The sequence below is a fragment of the Tiliqua scincoides genome, chromosome 5 (genome assembly GCF_035046505.1).
Source record: "Tiliqua scincoides isolate rTilSci1 chromosome 5, rTilSci1.hap2, whole genome shotgun sequence".
NCBI classification, from domain to species: domain Eukaryota; kingdom Metazoa; phylum Chordata; class Lepidosauria; order Squamata; family Scincidae; genus Tiliqua; species Tiliqua scincoides.
In genome coordinates, this window is record NC_089825.1 from 88,772,741 (window position 1) to 88,793,075 (window position 20,335).

Here is a 20,335-nt window from a genome sequence, read left to right on the forward strand (position 1 = left end):
AGCTGTTCCTACACTTTTCTATCACATTCCCAATCAACTGGTACCCAAACAGCACCAAAAGCAATCCCAGCCTGGATGGTTATTGAGAATTTAAAATGCAGTTCAATTCTAGGGGTTTTTGTCTCCAGTGGCTGCAGTTTTGCTTCTTTTATTTTGTCCTCCCCCTCCAATGTAGCTCTTAATTATTCAACGTTTTGCAAAGAAAAAAAAAACAACAATTCGCATAGCAATGGCCCTAAAGTGGCAAAAAAAAAAGTCCCATGAAAATAAATTGTAAATTGCACACAGTTTTCCTTCCCCCCTACATAATAATAGTAATAATAATAATAACAATAACAATGACCACATTCTGTACCGTTCTTAAATCACCGGCTGTTTTGCAAATCAGGTTTTAACTTATTGGAAAAACAAAACAATAATGCCCCCCAATTTAAAAAAATAAAATAAAGCGAAATAGCATAGGCAAGTAAATGTCGCCTGCTTCTACCCATAAGGATTGCTGAGACCGCCTGGGACTGGCAAAGAGGAGGCCATTGAAGATTCCACGTGCGCTTTCCTCCGCCTGCCCCCTTTTTTCCTTCCAGCTCCTATCCACCAAAGGCCATAGGGAGGCAGCAGAGACGCCCGGATTCCTTTCTCCCTCTTTCCCCCCTGGGGGTTCTTTCTTCTTTTCCCCTCTGTCTGTGTGAGTCAGTGTCTCATCATGGAGTGCTGCTGCCGCTGCTGCTGCTGCTGCTAGTTTTAATCTTGGCCACCACTTTTTTCTCTTTGACCCTCCTGTTCTGGAACCAAATGGTGATTTGTCTCTCGGAAAGGTTGGTGGCTGCGGAGATCTTTCTCCTCTTGTCCTTGGTGATGAACTTGCTGTTGGAATATTCCTTCTCCAGCTCTTTCAGCTGGCCTTTGCTGTAAGGGATCCTCTTCTTGCGACCACGACGGAAGGAGCAGCCCTCTGGAGGGTGCTGGCCGACTGCTTCTGCTTCCCAGCCACAGAAAGAAAGAAAGAAAGGAAGAGCCAATTAAACTGGGAAGGCAGGCTTGCAGGGGAAACCACAGACCTGGCAGGGTGAAATTGACAACCATGGCCTATTCTTTTGTCTACTTACCCTGCAATACCATATCAAAGTGAAATTGATTAACAGTTTACCTTCCTGTTTAACTCCCCCAATAACTGCAACCTCATTATTATTCCCTCCCCCTCTTTCTTTGTTTCTCTTTGTGTCATAGATTAGTGAAATTGACTAATGCACAACAGCTTACCTTCCTGTTTACCCCCCCAATAACTGCAACATTTGACCACCATCACTATTATTATTCCCCCTCCCTCTTTCTTTGTTACACTTTATGACATAGCAAAGTGAAATTGACTAAGGTACAACAGTTTACCCCCCCCCCAATAACTGCAACATTTAACCAACCATCATCATCATCATTATTATTCCCTCTCTCTCTCTTTTTCTGTTTCTCTTTTTGCCTTAGCAAAATGAAATTCACTAATGTACTACAGCTTACTTTCCTGTTTACCCCCCCCCAAAATAACTGCAACATTTGACCACAATCATCATCATTATTCCCTCACCCTTCTTTCTCTGTATCTCTTTTTCCACATATTTCTTCCCCTGCTTTATTCTCACAAGTGTTTTTTTATCCTCATGAGTTAAGGGTTTGTCCTAACCCCATATTTTGGACCCAAAGTAGTGCAAATGGCATCTCTTGTGCGGTGTGAAAGCACTCATCCTGAACTGGTTTGATTGGAGATAAAGTCCCATTGAAAGCAACTGTTTTGGTGGAAACAAGGACAAATCTAATTAGGCCACATTAATCTCTTGAGCAGTCCAATACAGGCGAAGATAAATTTAGAAATTGGTATTCTACCTAATTGCTCTACTTGGAAATAGTTCTCCCCACCCTGCTAGTTTAATTCATTGAAATCAATAGAACATACTAATAAATGAATGAATTATGACTGGATGGAAAATAAAATGGTCTATCTCTCTCTTTCACCTATATGCCTTCTCATCTATGCCTGTGTGCAACAATTCATTTTGGAGAACTATAATGGCAAGATTAAAATTACAAATTAGTCTCAAGTTGCATTTGTTCAGAATTCAAATCTTGCTGAGCTGTTTTTATAGTGGTTTTAATTTATTTGATGTTAGCCGTATGGATTTGTTGGACCTACTCCCATATAAATGCTGGGGGAGGGGAAGCTTGGAAATTGTTCTATACTAATACCTTGACATAACTGAAATGAGTAACTGTTTGATTCAGTGGACTTTTCTGACCTACTTATATCCTATCCTCTCACTTCCCCACACATACCTGTATTTTTAATAAGTGATTAACAACCTTCATTTTTGTACAATCATGAATATCAGTCATATTCCCAGCCTCTTTGCATGAGACACTGGAGCTTGGGCAGGGCTGAGGTTGTAGACTGTAATAATGAATATTGCTCAGTACAAATACTGTAATACTACATATCGGAACTCTACAGAACAATAGATTGCATTACTATTAGTAGTGCATTACTGATACAATACTCTACTGTGGTTATTTTCGTTTATATGCTAGTGAATAGGGGGATAGCCAAATTTTGATGGTGGCTTTGGGCCTGTAAGGTTATGTGCATTAACTGAAAGACAGTCAAGTACAATTCTGCAAAATACTGAATTAAAAGAATGCTGAGAGAATAAAAATTATTATAATGCATATAACAAAGGGAGTACAATGTTCTATCTAGAACTTCCTGGACACCTAAATTACTGGCACTTGAACAGACATATATAGTGACACTGATAAGAAGGCAAGTCTCTTTAAATTAGTTTTATTTTTTAAAGGGGAGAGAAAAGAAAAAATTCCATGTGGTTTATTCTTTTAAATGTGTTGCTGTCAGTCCCAATTATGCATTGTTTTTAAACACAGCTGCAATCAAAATCAGCTCTGTGTGTGCGTGCATATATGTTTGTGCATGTGGCCATCCAAATTAAGTTCCAAATTACGCTTAAATTCCTTCAATTAAATGCATGCTCAACACTTTCATTGAAAGCAATGGATTCAATAGAACCTAACTTTTGTTAGATCCCACCACAGAAATATATTCCCCCAAAAATTATTTTCTGAGGGCCCAATCCTATCCAACTTTCCAGCACCAATACTGCCACAATGCAGCCCTGAGGTATAGAAACAAACATTCCCTTTCCTTGAGAAGGCTTCCATGACTGCCTCCCCCCCACCTCAGGGTGCAGCACATACCCCATTGGCACAGATACATCAGCGCTGGTGATTTAGATAGGATTGGGCCTTAAGTTTATGAAATACATGGTATTTTTGTTTGCTTGGTTTTGTCTTTTGCTTCTATCTTCTGCCTGAAATAACATTTTCCTGCTTAGATACTAATAAGACTCAATCCTAGCAGTGGAGAAGCTTATACAGCATTATACCTTACTGAAATATTTATAGCAAATTTTTATAGACTTTGGGGCCTACTGTGCCACAGCAATACTATATTGTGGTGACAAAGGGCAGCGCACAGTATTGTAGTAGTAGTAGTAGTAGTAGTAGTAGTAGTAGTAGTAGTAATTATATATTACTGAATTTGAATAGTTATGAATTTATTTAATTCCTCAGTGTATTCATGATAGTAGTACAAAACGCATAAGTGAATCACAGCATAAAGGCACAGCCCAGTGGGAAATTTTCCAACACAAGTCCCATTGAAATGCTTAAGGAACACTTCCACAGGTTCCATTGATTTAAATGGGCTTTGCATATAAGAACTTCCTGCTATATATTTTTGTGTTGTTTTTTTTAACTGTGCTATGGTACTGATTAACAGCAGGCAATATGAAATATTGAATCAGAGCAACATGAAATTTATGAATGTTGAATAATCCTGAAACATTGTATTAGTACTGATTGGAACAATATACACTGCAATCCTATGGCTGCAATCCTATCCACATCTGTGAGTAAGCCCCATCGATTACAGTTAGACTAACCTCTGAGTAGACATGCATAGGACCGGGCGCTAATCTGTCTTGGTTGTCTATAGTATTACGATACATACATTGAAAATTATCCTGAAGTCAAAGTATTGTTATTATAACATATATTATGTACACTAGTTTGGATATTTTTCAAAGAACAATTTACTGCTAATTACTGGTAGCTTGCGATATTACAGGGTGCTGAATAAAAATAACATATTTTGTTAGAAATTGGCTGGGTTATAATGTAGTAATTGATACTGGTGAAACAAAGCTAGTATTGTGTAATGGCTCTGGACTGGGACATGTTCCCATGAATAACATTTCCAAGTATTTTCGAGGAATTCACGACTGTTAAAACCACAGGAAAGAACTTGGACAGTAATGCTAGAGTGTATGCACTCTATGTATGCCATGGACACCATGTATGCTTATTTACAACAGGGGAGTGGAGGGTAGAGAGTATTGTTTTATTTGCTGGAAGAAGTCCTTAGGAAAAGCCCAATGAAATCTGAAACAACCTCTGATGGAAGGATATTTCTATGGAAAAGTGAAAGTGTTAAAGGATCGCAATGTGGATTTGTGTCATAGTCGCTCCATCACAGAGCAAATGTTAGTTTCATAGAATTTTGCCTGTTGCCCCATATATAATTACTGGAAATTTAAGGCAAATATTATGGTGTTTTAAGAAAGTAACAAGTTGGTATAGGAATATGTAATCTTTTAGACTCTTATTCAGGGCAAATTCTATATTTATAATCATATTTTTTTATTGTTGTTGGATTTGTGTTTAGGAAATATTTAACTGGCCTCAGGATTGTACTGGGGGGAGAGAAGTTTCAACGACCCCTTGTGGTGATTGTTTTTTTTAGAGTTGCAAGTGGTGCCTGCAGGACTATGCAGAGAATCAGGGGACTGAAAGAGCTAAGAAAGATCTCCAACAGTTATCTTGTGCACCCTCTGGCACCCAAATAGAATCCACCAGGATGCCTTAAACACTCTGTGCATTAAGGGGGCATCTCTATGTTTTTCTCCCTTATAAATCAACTTCCAATCTTTTTTCTAAGGGCTCTAGTCTCTAGGACTTTCCATTCTGCTGTTTAGTCCTTCATTTCTAAACTGCTCTACTGTTTCAGAACAGGATTTACACCCCACTGAAGTTATAATGCTGGGACTTTTTTTTTCTTTCCAAAAATGCAGCTGCTGCAATTCTTAACACACTCAGATGGGGGGGGGGGTCATCAACCCCATTCATTTCATAGGGCTTTCTTACAAGTAACTAGGGTTACAATCCAGTATGAGACCTCCTGCTGAAATAAATGGTTCCAGTGCCTAGTCCAACATTCATTACTACGTCTCACTGATCTCTGGGGAAAGGAATGGTATTCAGTCTTATCACAACACTCTGCTCTATAATTATGCACATGTGCCTGGAGGCATCTAGAACCATCCCAATCATGGGTGAGTCCCAATCCTACACCTTTCCTGAGAAGAAATGAAGGCTTCTGCCAAGGAAATTGAAGAATTGGTGCCCGTCATTGGTGCCCATTGGTCAAAGCAGAGGAAAAACCAAGTGGTGGGTGGGAAATCTAAAACCCTTCTCTCATACAGTGCATCTGTAACACTAAATGCCTGTTGCAGCAGCTCCTTAGAGGTGTGATATGCATTTAACTGATATCAGTGTTAAATGATAACATGGCAGGTGCTGGAGCTCAAGCCTGCCTGTGTCTAGTTCATGGTCTCAGAAGCCCTAATCCCTGTTGCTTGTGGGAGGTGGTTTGGTGGTTACTCTGTGGTGAGGAAAGTTCTCTCTGCACATTCTCAAATTCAGGGTTATCTTTATTATGAATAATAATAATAATAATTCCAAGGCTTAAACACTGGAAACTGGAATAAGGATCAGATTAAACCCTGGTCGCCGACACCCAAAAATGGGTTAAGGATTTGGGATGTCCAGAAATCTCTCTCTGACCTCTCTGCTCATTCTGAGTCTTGAAAATAAAATAAATAAAATAAAAAAGAGGAAATTTCATAACCTTCCTAGGCAGCACTTTCCACAGTTAAAGTACTTTTAAAGTTAGGAACAGACAGACACGTGAGTTAGGAACATACCTCGGTTTTACTACATATGTTTAACTACAAGCATGTAATTCATTGACATTAGATAACAAGGCAAGGTTATTATGAGCAATTCACATCACACTGAAATCGGCTGCAGAACCCTAAAATGCCTGTGTGTGTGTGTGTGTGTGTGTGTGTGTGTGTGTGTGTGTGTGTGTGTGTGAGAGAGAGAGAGAGAGAGAGAGAGAGAGAGAGAGAGAATGAAAGTTCTGTCCATGATTTTAGTGCAATATGAATGACTGCCACTATTGTTGGCAAATTCTATAATACTGCACGTATATTAGATCCTCCCTAGGACCCAACAGGTCCCTCAGCTCTTTATTACACTACATAAAAAAGTTAGCATTATTAAAATGAATACTCAGGATAATGCTAAAGGCCAATTCAGGGAAATCTCAGCTAAGGGGGAAAATAAAAGTTAGGCCAGGCCCTGGAATATATTGGAAAGGAGACTTCGCCTTAAAGAATGCGCAAAGGTTCCAAGCTCGAGTGTCACGGAAGAATTACCTCTCTCACTCACTCACTCACTCACGCTTCCCATAACAATGTATAGTACAAATTACACACACACATGAGGAATTACCATCTCTCTCTCTCTCTCTCTCACACACACACACACACACACACACACACACACACACACACACACACGCTTCCCATAACAATGTATAGTACAAATTACACACACATGAGGAATTACCATCTCTCTCTCTCTCTCTCTCTCACACACACACACACACACACACACACACGCTTCCCATAACAATGTATAGTACAAATTACACACACACATGAGGAATTACCATCTCTCTCTCTCTCTCTCTCTCTCACACACACACACACACACACACACGCTTCCCATAACAATGTATAGTACAAATTACACACACACATGAGGAATTACCATCTCTCTCTCTCTCTCTCTCTCTCTCACACACACACACACACACACACACACACACACACGCTTCCCATAACAATGTATAGTACAAATTGCACACACACATGAGGAATTACCATCTCTCCCTCTCTCTCTCTCTCTCTCACACACACACACACACACACACACACACACACACACACACACGCTTCCCATAACAATGTATAGTACAAATTACACACACACACGAGGAATTACCATCTCTCTCTCTCTCTCTCTCTCTCTCACACACACACACACACACACACACACACACACACACACACACACGCTTCCCATAACAATGTATAGTACAAATTACACACACACATGAGGAATTACCATCTCTCTCTCTCTCTCTCTCTCTCTCGCTCTCTCTCTCTCACACTCACACACACACACACGCACACACACGCTTCCCATAACAATGTATAGTACAAATTACACACACACATGAGGAATTACCATCTCTCTCTCTCACACACACACACACACACACACGGGCACCTCCTCCAGGCACACCTGAGCCCGCTCCCTTCCGGGCACTCCGCGCCCTCTCCCTCCAGCGGACCCCGGCGCGGCTTACCGGCGAAGGCGGCCTTCCAGAAGCCGTGCGCGGCGGGGCCGGGCTCCTTGGGGCAGTAGACGGGGCTGCTCCAGCCGCCCAGGGCCCAGGGGTCGTGGCAGGGGTCCACGGGCAAGAGCGCCTCGTGCCTGGCGTGGGTCTGCATCACGGACACGTCCAGGTAGCCGGCCACGGGCTGGTAGTGGCCCGCGTAGCCGGGGTAGAAGGCGAGCTCGGCGGGGCGCGCCTGGAAGTCCTCGGGGGTGCTGCAGGCGGTGTCCACGTACTTGTCGGGGGCGGCGGAGGGGTAGCCGGGCTGCGGCGGCGGCGGGGGGGCAGCCGGGCAGGGCTTGAGGGAGCCCCGCGCCGCCACCCGGTAGGAGCAGCAGCCGCCCCCGAGGCAGCCGTAGGGGAAGGGCGAGGGGGCGCCCGGCTTGGCCGAGGGGTCCCCGGCGTCCGAGGGCGGGCCGGGGCCGTCCAGGGACGTGTAGCTGGGGCTGGGGCTGGGGCCACCTGGAGCCGCGCCCCGGCAGTGCCCCCCGGCCGCGGGGAAGGCGCCCGGGCTCAGCAAGCCCTCCATGCCCTTGCAAGGCGCCCCGTCCAGGCTCCTGCGGGCTCCTACGAAGGCCGCCTCGGGCTCCATCCACCTCCAGCGCCGGGATAACGGGACCGGGCGGGGGCGCGGCCGGGAGCCTTTTAAAAGGCTGGCGGGGTCGGCGGACTGGAGCGGGGGCGCCCAGCGTCAGCTCTCCCGGCGTGGGTGCCCCCCCCAGGCGAAGGTCGTGGCTTCCCCGGGATGCCTCGCTCATTGGCTGAGCAGAGTCCACTGGAGACGAGCAGGGGAGGGGGAGGGGACCAAAATTGCGAAAATGGTAAGGCATTTTCTGGCAAGGCAGGCAGGGGCGGAGGGCTGGGGGAGGCACGCCCACATGACCAGCCTCTGATCAGGAAGGGACTGAGTATCAGGTTTGTGAAGGCTTTCTCTTCAAGCTGCCCAAATGGGGAAGGGAGCACCAGTGGGCCTAACCCCTCCCCCCCACTTCTCCAGCTTGGAAAAGACACACCACTCGGCAGGAGAGGGGGGGGGGGGAGAGAGAGAGAGAGAAATCTTATTGAATGTAGAAACAGGAGCCTGCAACAGGAGTCATCCTCAGAAAGAAAGAAAGAAAGAAAGGAAGGAAGGAAGGAAGGAAGGAAGGAAGGAAGGAAGGAAGGAAGGAAGGAAGAGATCTTATTGGTAGAAACAGGAGTCTGCAACAGGAGTCATCCTCAGAAAGAAAGAGAAAGAAAGAAAGGAAGAAAGAAAGGAAGAAAGAAAGAAAGAGATCTTATTGGTAGAAACAGGAGTCTGCAACAGGAGTCATCCTCAGAAAGAAAGAGAAAGAAAGAAAGGAAGAAAGAAAGAAAGGAAGAAAGAAAGAAAGAGATCTTATTGGTAGAAACAGGAGTCTGCAACAGGAGTCATCCTCAGAAAGAAAGAGAAAGAAAGAAAGGAAGAAAGAAAGGAAGAAAGAAAGAAAGAGATCTTATTGGTAGAAACAGGAGTCTGCAACAGGAGTCATCCTCAGAAAGAAAGAGAAAGAAAGAAAGGAAGAAAGAAAGGAAGAAAGAAAGAAAGAGATCTTATTGGTAGAAACAGGAGTCTGCAACAGGAGTCATCCTCAGAAAGAAAGAGAAAGAAAGAAAGGAAGAAAGAAAGAAAGGAAGAAAGAAAGAAAGAGATCTTATTGGTAGAAACAGGAGTCTGCAACAGGAGTCATCCTCAGAAAGAAAGAGAAAGAAAGAAAGGAAGAAAGAAAGGAAGAAAGAAAGAAAGAGATCTTATTGGTAGAAACAGGAGTCTGCAACAGGAGTCATCCTCGGTATTGAAAGAAAAGAGAGAAAATGCAAGCCTTGACAACAGTTAACTGAGATCGCCAATCCGTCCAAGAAAAGTGGAATCTCTTCCGATGGCCTGCAGGAGGATGTTTCCTTCCTGGAACATCCTCCATCCCTCATTACTGCTTGGAGAAAAACCCAAAATCTCTCTCTCTCTCTCAAGGGGCAACCCTCGTGTTCTGATTCTGTCGGGATTCAGGCTTGCTCTGGGGTGCCTCCCCTCCCCTCCCCTTCTTTGCAAGAATGTGATCCAGAGACTTTGCTTGATTGAATGTACTTTGGAAAAGGTCCACTCCCAGAAACCCTGCCTGCTGGCCAGCGAGGGTGGGAGCGAAGCTGCAGCCTGCAGAAAAGGAGATCCAGGGGCAAAAGTGAAAGTGTCCCCTTGTACAGCAGCTAGGGACAGATTTGCAGAAGCTCTGATGGGGAAAGATGCCGAGATGTGGGGTGAATAATGAGACTAGCCACATGCCTCTCTCCTTTTCTTCTGGGTCTTGGGAAGCTGAGGATGCTGAACGCGTGAACTCTCGGCCCCAAATTGCCATTTCGAAATGAAATCCAAGTGTTGAAATGTCAGGATGGGAAATTCGGTTTGAGGCGCAAAAAATAGGACCTTGATAAATACCCACATCATATAGATAGATAGATAGATAGATAGATAGATAGATAGATAGATAGATAGATAGATAGATAGATAGGAAGGAAGGAAGGAAGGAAGGAAGGAAGGAAGGAAGGAAGGAAGGAAGGAAGGATGGATGGATCCAGGGATATGCAAACAGATTTTTTTTCCATCTCTTACACCACATCTTTACCTTGATGTAAACAATAAATCTAATATTATAATAAATGTCAATGTATTGATGTCTAAACTGTCGACATGTGACTCTAAGCCCTTTTCTTTAAAGTTGACTCCACTGACTTCTGAAATCAGTAGTTTTACCACGGAATAGACATTTATACATTCACGTTGAGAGAACGATGAGGAAAGGGTCCGATGCAAGTAGATGGACGCAACTCGGTCAACCTTAGTTTCCCTTTCCCTTTTCCTTCTCCCTTAGTTTTCCTTTTTCCTGTTTGGTCTTTAATATGTTTCCTATCCCAAAGCAAAGTACCAATCATCTTCCTCCACCCCCCTCAGCTCCACCAAAGAGGGGGGAGAAGAAAGGAAAGAACATTTCTGTTCATTTTCTGTAACTGTTTCTCATTCAAGAGGACAGTTTATAAAATAACTTAGTGGAGTGCTCTCTATATTCCCCTTCTTTAATTAATTGTTAATTTATTTTCAAATAAGAACCATGGAAAGTCTGGAGATATTCAAAGATGTTTGTTTATTGAAAAATTAAGGGAGTTATATGATCTCCTTCTCTCTTCCCCATCCCACCCCACCCCACCCTAGAATACCATGGCAGGATTGGAATAATATGAGACATTGGCTTCCAACCTAGATGTCTTCAGGCCCTAGCAGGGCAATCCTATTCAAGTTGATATGCAGTGTTGAACAGGCCTGACTGTCAGACAATGGTGAATGGTTCTCCTTCATGAATCCATGCTGGAGAAGAAAGCGGAATACTTCTGCTGGTGCTATAACTGTTGCTCTTGTGTAAGCAGCCAGAGGTGGGCCCAACCAATGATGGCCTAGCGTAGAACTGGCCTGGGAGACCCCCAATAGTGCAGATCCTTCCTCATTCTCTGACTCAGAGCCCAATCCTAAGCATGTCTACCCAGAAGTAAGTCCTATTATAGTCAATAGGCTTACTCCTTTGGAAAGTGTGGATAGGATTGTAGCCTCAGTCCCTTACTGAGCTTGCTGAAAGGAGAGCAAAGACAAACGAGCCTCCCCACCACCCCAACAGTGTCAAAAACGTAAGTTAAGGCTCAGCAATCTATGTGAAGCTGACCACTAACAACAATAAATAAGAGCACTGCATACACTGGATGCGATCCAGAGAAAGCAAATGAAACCAGGAGACTGAATGAAAACGACAGCATTGAGGTGCAGTACATATGATTTTGGAAAGCTCCAGATTTCAAGAGAGATCTAGTATAGAGATCTAGTAGAGTCTCTCTCTCTCTCTCTCTCTCTCTCTCTCTCTCTCTCTCTCTGTGTGTGTGTGTGTGTGTGTGTGTGTGTGTGTGTGTGTGTGTGTGTGTGTGTTCTCTACAACACAGGCAAAATATTAACGAAATGCTGTAACTCAGGGGTGCTCAATAGGTGAATCGCGATCTACCGGTAGATCGCGAGGCAAAATGAGTAGATCGCGGAGTGCCGACCCCCCCCCCTTCAGGTGCCTCTGGGAGGAAACGCCGGGAGTAAGGCCCATTGTACTCAATGGGGCTTACTCCCAGGTAAGTGTGGCTAGGATTGCAGCCTCACAGCCTAATCCTAGGCATGTCTACTCAGGAGTAAGTCCTGTTATACTCAGTGGGGCTCAAGGTACACCAACATACATTGTACACATAAATGTTATATGTTATGATGGCGCGAACATTGTAAAAAAACTCTGGTAGATCTCCGGGCCTTGCTGGGTTTCAAAGTAGCTCTCGCGCCAAAAAAGTGTGAGCACCCCTGCTGTAACTGAATCATGTCGAGGTAGCTAATGATCTCTCAGCCGTTCCCCGACTGTGAAACGTAAGTAATGTTCAAAACGGAGGCCGAATGAACAACTCACCCACACTACTCCCCCCCCCCCCAAATAGTAATATTAGCTAGGAAATCATTAACCAGTAAACCTTTGTATGTTTCAATAAACCTCAGAAGCTAGGACACTAGGCAGGAGGGTCGTCCTGACACTAGGAGAGAGTTACAGACGTGCCTGAAACTATGTGACTATCACTCGGTGTGAATGATGTGTAATTTGGGCACTGGTGGGACGAGTACACTTTAGTGGCAGGTCCTTTTTTTTTTTGGTCGCCGCCTTGTAGGGTGTCGCTTGGGTTAAAAGGCGGCTTAGAAATCCATTGATTGCAAAGAGCTTGGACTGAATAATAGCATTCCTTGGGGAGCTACACTGTCGCAATATACGATAGGCAGAGAAGGGAAAAAGGAGAAATCTGTACATTATCCTGATGGCTGGCAGTGGTAAAAGCACCTTGGTGTGTTCGTCCCTGAAGTCAAAGTCCTGGCTAGGCTTGTCGCTCTCTCTCTAGGTCCGCAACTAGATAGTCCGAAGTGGCCTTCCTTAACCTACTTTTTGCAACAAGAAATGTCATCGACACTCATAAGGCAGAACTTCCAAGTGAATGTGTGGGGGAGGAATCTATAGGTTTGATCTATAGGTTGTGGACTGGCTGGAATAGGAAATTGAGGTCACAGGCATTTGTAATAGATAGATAGATAGATAGATAGATAGATAGATAGATAGATAGATAGATAGATAGATAGATAGATAGATAGATAGATAGATAGATAGATAGATAGATAGATAGATAGATAGATAGATAGATAGATAGATAGATAGATAGATAGATAGATAGATAGATAGATAGATAGATAGATAGATAGATAGATAGATAGATAGATAGATAGATAGATAGATAGATAGATAGATAGATAGATAGATAGATAGATAGATAGATAGATAGATAGATAGATAGATAGATAGCATCTGTTTTATGTTTATAAACCTCTTTTTAATGCCATCAGTTCCATCAGTGAGCACTGACATGAGATGGGGCCTTTGCTTGTAATGATATAATTAATTACTGTAGTTATGTGATCCTTAGCAGTGAATCACTTTTCAGGATCGGTTCAGCCAGACTGATTCAGGCAATCCCCGTCTTGTCTAACATCCATTGACGTTCACGGGCCAGTACAGTACAGGCGAAGGATTAAATAGGGTCGTTGGACTCCCGCACCCTTGTCATTCTTTCTCTGCAAAGGCCCCGCTGAAAGGTGAGGTGCTGCGATGAGGAGGTAAGGAAATGGTCTCGAACTGGCCCCGAGTGTCTAACGCTGAGTGTGGAGCTTAGCAGGGAAGGTTTGGGATGCGAACTGCGAAGGGGCACAGCACAAACCTAGGCATGCCTACTCGGAAGTAAGCCTCTCTGTGTTCAACGGAAGTTACTCCCAGGTAACTATGCATAGGATTGCGTTTTCGAAGAGTGGGCTGGCATATACCCCAAAGATCGAGGCTTCTGATCTTGCCTGGATTGACACCTGAGGAAGGTGGCAGGTTTCAGGTACATCGTTTCAGCAGCGTCTCTTACAGGCTGAAGACATCATCCAGCGTCTTAAGGACGTTACTTACGGCTGCTTTTGAAGATTAACAGATTGGTGTGCCATGAACTTTCGTAGAGTGGATTAAAAAAAAAAAAAAAAAAACTTCTACTAGTCAAGGAAAGGTTTTGCCCCACAAATCTGTGAGGGTTGAATCTCAAGAAAGTGAATCCTGTCCGAGCGCCTCTGAAATCGATCATACTCCAGACAGATTCACAGCTAACTTGTCTCCTTGATTTAAACGGTGTTCAGTCAAGAGTCACTCACTCCGAACGCGATCCTTCTGTCTTTAAGGCAGCAGAAGACCTCTTTCTGTGGTGGCACGAGGAAGACCCTGGGGGGGGGGGGACTTTTTCACAGAGCCATCACAGGAGCGTCACCAGCAAATTCTGAAGAGGCTTTGCCCCAGGACAAGTGACTTGCAGGTTAGGCATGTCTAACAAACATTAAACTTTTTTTTTTTATCAGATCTATCTCCTTCACCCTCTCAATGTGCTTGTAATGGGGCATTCAGATTGCTCCCATTTTGCACCTGGGTGATGGTGATGATGGGCGCAAACAGGGTCGAACCTCTCCAAGGGTTCAGTCATAGTATCTGCTTTCAAGGCCAGGATGCAACCCTAGAACATACGCAGTAAGAATCAGTGGGAGGACTTCTCCTCTCACACACAAATAATGAATTGATTTTGGACATCGTTCTAGAAATTAAGCCTCAGAGACTGCAAATTCTAGGCCAGAATTCTGTGTGTTGCTCAGGATTAAAGAATTATGGATGTCTACTCAGAAGTAAGTCCTACTGTGCCCAAAGGGGTTTATTTCCGGGAAAGTGTGTATAGGATTGCAGCTTATGATCCCTTTCATTTATTTGTTCCTTTATAAAATCAATTTTGCCAGCGTAATTCCCCTTCACAGAGAGTAATTAAACAAACCATATAATGATATGTTATATACCATGTAACATCCCTTGAATTCCACCGAAACATTATCATGAAATAATAGCTCAGAGATATCATTTGGCAATACATAAATGTAGTGCAAGCAAGTCCCACATTTTAAGAGGTATCTCCCTGGCAGGCATAAGCCACATGAAAATCAGATCAGAATCCCAGATTCTATGAGGCTTTTTTCACCCTTCTCTGTCGAAATGAAAGATTCATTTTATCCGCTTTTATCCAAAATGACTGACAGAGAGGGAACAACATCCTCCTTAATGTTCTGGAGAGAAAAAAATTGAACAATCATGGAGGTGGCTAGTTAGACTATTTTTCCTTCCTATCTTAGCACAACAAATTCCATTGGAAAATAATGCTTCCTCAGTATTGTGAGGCTTTTGGTATAGCACATCCGTTTCTTACACAGGACTTGGAACGTGTGCTTTATATACTGAGACTTTTCGAAACTAGGTTCTGTTTCAAAAAGTCTCAGTATATAAAGCACACATACCAAGAACTACAAGAAATGGATGTGCTGTATCCAACTTTTGAAGACAATTAAAAATGCAACCACAGTGTTGAAGACCTAAACAATTTCCTCCTCTAGCCAGAATCCTTTGGTAGCGACTGAAGCAACAGATACATCAGAAAGCCCAGTGCGATGGATGTCTTTATTAGAACCACCTAAAACATTTCACAAAATGGTGAGTTACATTAGGGTACCCTGTTCTCTGGAACTCTTCACCATCGACACACCTCTGCACAACCAAGTGTGCAGTGTTGTACAGACACAACAGACTCTGTTGTACAGAGTTTGTAAGCACTTGTGTTATCTGTGCCCTTCGTGTAGAGCCACACTGAGTAAGAGCTCTTGGATACTTGTGGACATTTCTGGGCATTTGGGTCCATACATATATTGAAGGCTCTTGTGTTATGAGTCCCATTTTGCAAGAAAGCAGGTTGGCGGGCAGAACTGATGGAACAAAATGCCAGCAAGTGGCATCGGCTAAACTCCCCCCCCCCCAGAGGTTTATCACCTCCCAGTCTGTGGACAGGACCACAGTGCTTAGGACACCATGCAGCCTCATGGGAGATGAGTGAAAATTCTGCTCTCCTCACCCAAGAGCAGGGTCCACCCAGTATCTGAGATGTTGAGGAAATGCTGCCCCCCCCCCCATGCAATAGCCGACACTTCTACCAATTCCTGGACTGGAAAAGGAAGACGTTTGAGAGAGAGAGGTGAGTGGTAGGCTAGAGTATCAGCACTCTAGTCCAGTGTTTCTGAACGTTTGTCTTCTGCCATACCACTTCACATGGGACCACCTTATCGAATTGCCACAAGAAGTAACTGGAGATGACATCATTACCAGTTACTTTTGGGTTGGGAGGCCACATGCAACGTGACAAACACCAATAAGAGGTTCAGGGTGGACAGAAGGGCTTTCTTGTGTGCAGAAAAGCATGCTTTGGAGCCTCCTACCACTGTTTGATGTGTCATACTCCTGGTCTCACAGCCAGATGGCAGGTGTCCAGGAGGCCCATGAGTTCCACCAGAGGCCATCTCAAGTACCACTGGTGGTACCTCTACCACTGGTTGAGAAGCACCCCACACTTCCTCTTCCTCCCCTTCTTTCTTTTCCAGTTCAGAGAGTGGAAGGAGAAGCAATGGAGGGTGGAAGGAAGGAGGGCTGGTGTCACCTGCCAATCTGCTGCCTAAGGTGAAGGGCTCCAGCGGGCCTCATGGATGGGTGATTCTACCCACAGGTCCCTTAAGAATATATATATATATATATATATATATATATATATATATATATATATATATATATATATATAAAATTCGCAGCTGAAGTTCTGAATTGTCTCTCTAGAATGGCATAGGAAGAGATACGAAAACTCTGTCAGTGGCTTTCACCCGTGATAACTTCTTTCACATATACTTTATGTTGAGGTCCTGGAGTGATGAACAGGGCACAGGAGAGCTCTTCCTGCACTTTGTAAAATGGCCTCGCCTTGAAAGAGCGTGGCAGGAACAAAAAATGCTGTCCTCGTAGATGCGAAGATGCCACTTAAGATGGATATTTATTAAATCCCTGAATTTCAAACCTGTCCTATTTCCTTGGGGTCAAGTAAGTTTAAAGCAACCGTGAGACATAAATCTTGGATGAATGTGGATGAGTTCCTTGCATGGGTGGCTACAAGCCTGCAAGGATTAAAAAATTTATTTAAAAAAAAAACCAAACTTTTAATAAATGTGTGTGTGTGTGTGTGTGTGTGTGTGTGAGAGAGAGAGAGAGAGAGAGAGAGAGAGAGAGAGATTTTATTTATTGGCAAAATTCTCTTCTTTAAAAAAATTATATATTTATTTATTTATTTATTTAAGTGCGTGTGCGTGTGCGTGTGCGTGTGCGTGTGCGTGCGTGTGTGTGTGTGTGTGTGTGTGTGTGTGTGTGTGTGTTTTAAGACCAGGGTAACCAGGCGTCCTCTTTTCTCAGGACATGTCCTCTTTTTTAAGTCCCATTTCCTTGAAAAGAACTTAAATGTTCTCTTTTTCCCTGCGAGCAGGGAGCGCAGAGAGTTCTTGGAATTCATAAATTATTTGTAATACAGCTTTAAATTTAATAATATAGCGATTAAATCAACCACATGAAATCCATATACGAGTGTTTTTAGCTTTCATCCTGTTATGCCCTACATTTTGCTTGGATGTCCTACATTTTGTAGTGTCTTGTCCTGATGGCGTCTGGTCACCCTTTTTAAGTCAAAGTGCATTTGCTTTTTAAACACTGAAAATAAAGACTGTGGTTCCGTTCTACTTAAAAACAATCTCTACCTATTTCTTTGGCCCAGACTAACAGGCTGCCTTCATTATAAAAATAATAGGTGTGGAACAAAAAGGGATACCCTATCATCTGTCTGAGGGCCCAACAAAAGCGAATATTTGAGATGAGGTTGCAGTTGACTTCCATGAGAATAGCATTTCCGTTGTGTTTTCCCCCTTCCCCATTTCACCCCCTCCCCAGATGAATTTCCATTCATTGCAACCATAATCTGGGATCACTTTTGCGCTGGAATTTGCAAGGCAGCCAGTTCAGAGTTGATTTATAGCCAGAATAAAACATATCTTGTTGTGATGCTGTTTGAGCTCTGGTCTCTCCTGCATCTCTACCACCACTGTGGTCCCAAAGTTGTATTTTTAAGGATTCAAAGTCGCCTTCCAGGCTACCAAGGAGTCGTGGGTCCCCCCTCTCCCCCCCCCCCCAAAAAACCTCGACTATTTGTCTCTCCTGTTATTTATTGCAGGTTGGGGAGGGGAGGGGAGGAGGGATCATCTTTGAATCCTTCTGATATCCGGAACCAGGCAACTGGAAGCTAAATGCCTCTTTATATATATAAGGGGCGGGGGGGGGGGAGAGAAACGGCCCGGGGAAAGGCTCAAGATGTTCTATCCCATAAAGTTCAGGTCTGTGATGGAAGTTCAAGGTCAAGTTGAAAGTCAAGAGCCTGTTTACTGCTGTTGCATTCGCTCCTCTGCGGTGCTACCCGTTGAGTGGACCAAGTTCCATCCCCCAGCCCTTTCAGTCTGAGAGACAGACAAGCTCGAAGACTCTGACAGGCAGAGACTCACATCCCACCCCCCACCCCCCACCAGCCACTCCATTCATTTAAGTGGCCAGAGCAGAGCAGATTTATAGGACTGATCCAGAGCAAAAGAATGGTAGATTTCAGGGAGAGGAGAGAGTTGTAAAGTGAGGAATTAACAAAGATGAGTAGAAACAGTGTGATTTTAGAACAGTGAGCCCTGATCTTGACTCACATTCTCCCCCTCCCCCGTCTAGATTTGATGCAAGTTCTGAATAATATTTTGGACACAGATTTTCTGCTCTCGTGATCTCCCACATCTTCCTCTTCTGATAGTTTCTCAGGAACATTGAAGGACAGCCACATCCATAAAACCGACTTATAACCCAGTTGGATGAGGAAAGAAAAGTGTTTGCCTGTCATTCTGGGTTGAGAAATCAGCATTTCTCCTTCCAGCTGAGCTCTGGAGGCTGTAAACAATCCCATTTTTAAAAACGACTTCTATCTCTGTTTGAAAGACCTGGTGATTTTGCAAGGACAGTTTTGAGAGATCAAAACAAAAGAAAATACATTCTCAAAGCTCTGTTTCAGATGTTTAGGCTGAAATCCTCTACTCAATGCAGAATAAGGTCCATTTAATTTAGTAGGGATCAGTTTGAAATAAATGTACACAAGACTCATCTCCCCTACCAGTTGGAAAGTTACTTACCCATAGGAACTATGAATATTTTCCTATAAGCAAAAGCTGAATGCTTATGGGACATAACTCTGTATTGCTGAGAAGAGCATCTCTCAATTTCTGAAAATCCCAGGTTGCAATCTTCAACATGCTAACTTGCTAACAACCCACAGCAATCAAGTGTGCTGTATTTCTCAGTTGAGATATTTAGGTAAAGGGCATTTTTATTCCATTTCTAAAACAGAATTCCCATGTGCCTATATTTGCATATATCCAAAACCATTTGGCTGGGTTTACAGAATCTGGTGCCCTTTATACACTACCACCCCACAGTTTTGGCAGGACCCATGACTCCTTCCTACATGACTATAGGAACAAAAAGAGAACCTTTGGAAAGTGAAATTCATACTGTCTTTTAAGCCACCAGTTTGACGGTGGATATGAACTGAATTGGGACATACATCCTGACTCACTGATGAACACAGGGCTTACTTCCAAGTTAAAAAAAATTGTTCTCTGGATCCGGTGCAAGTACTACAGAGGAGTGAGAAGGACATTGCAAAATGCAGGATATTGACAGTTGTAGCATATTGTAGTCTGTTGGACTGTAGGTATAAACTCCTATTATATCAGCAAAATGTCAATTAAAACCCTTACAAAATTGCCAAAGAAAAGTGGGGGAAAGAGAATCCCCAGAGCTTGAACATAAAATCAAGTGTTTCACACTTCTTAGCCTCTCTGTCTTCTGGAGAAATTCCTGAGAGCTCCTTATATCTTAAAGACTGTAACTAAAATGTGAAGTCATTTTTCCACTCTGTAGAGTTCATTCACTGCCATTTTTCTCCTCCAGGAATTTGTCATCCCCCCCCCCAGAGGCCCCTTGATCCACAGCCCAGTGATGGCGCAGTCCAAGAGTCTGGAAACTGACCCACAGCCCACTTTCCCCAAATATCCATCCTTCAACTGAGAACGTTGCTTAACATCCCTTAATGTCATTTTAATTACACTCCTCGTTGGGGTGTAAATTAATGGTGCATTAATAATTGCTTCCCCCAGGTGCCTTCATGCTGCCTAGTTATTAAAGGAATTCACTGGATCCAGTTTTTTATTAACTGATTTTTTATTAACCTCCTCATCGGTTCTTCATTGGAGATGGTAAATGGCCAGAGGACTTGAGCTTCATGCGTTTCCCGACAGCCTGATCGTTAATTAATTAATTTAATAATAACCCCGATTAATATCTTTCCAGAGAGTGGCTATATTGCTGTTAATTTCACTGGGTCTGCTCATGGACTCTTAGGCTACAACCCAGTTCATAAGGCTACAACCCAGTCCGTATAGGATCGGTGGGACCTACTTCAAAGATCCTTTGCTAGGAATACTGTAGGGTCCGAATGATATTTATTCTCGTGTACATCCCCATGAGCTCAGTGGGGCTTCCTTACTCCAAAGGA

At 43.5% G+C, this 20,335-nt stretch overlaps 1 protein-coding gene across 1 annotated transcript; it reads right to left on the reverse strand.

Annotated features, from left to right (window-relative positions):
• Positions 1 to 701: 701 nt before the first annotated feature.
• On the reverse strand, positions 702 to 8,237 carry HOXB13 (homeobox B13). The gene is made up of 2 exons (XM_066629265.1): positions 7,616 to 8,237; positions 702 to 976 (listed from the first exon to the last, which is right to left on the reverse strand). The coding sequence occupies exons 1-2, from the start codon at positions 8,235 to 8,237 to the stop codon at positions 702 to 704; spliced, it is 897 nt and encodes a 298-aa protein (XP_066485362.1).
• Between the last annotated feature and the right edge of the window lie 12,098 nt (positions 8,238 to 20,335).

Excerpts from the sequence above, each read along its gene's own strand:
- HOXB13 (XM_066629265.1), bottom strand. The coding sequence starts at position 8,237 with ATGGAGCCCGAGGCGGCCTTCGTAGGAGCCCGCAGGAGCCTGGACGGG. Across the intron at positions 977-7,615 it reads CTGGAAGGCCGCCTTCGCCG|AAGCAGTCGGCCAGCACCCT; the intron begins GTAAGCCGCGCC and ends GCTGGGAAGCAG.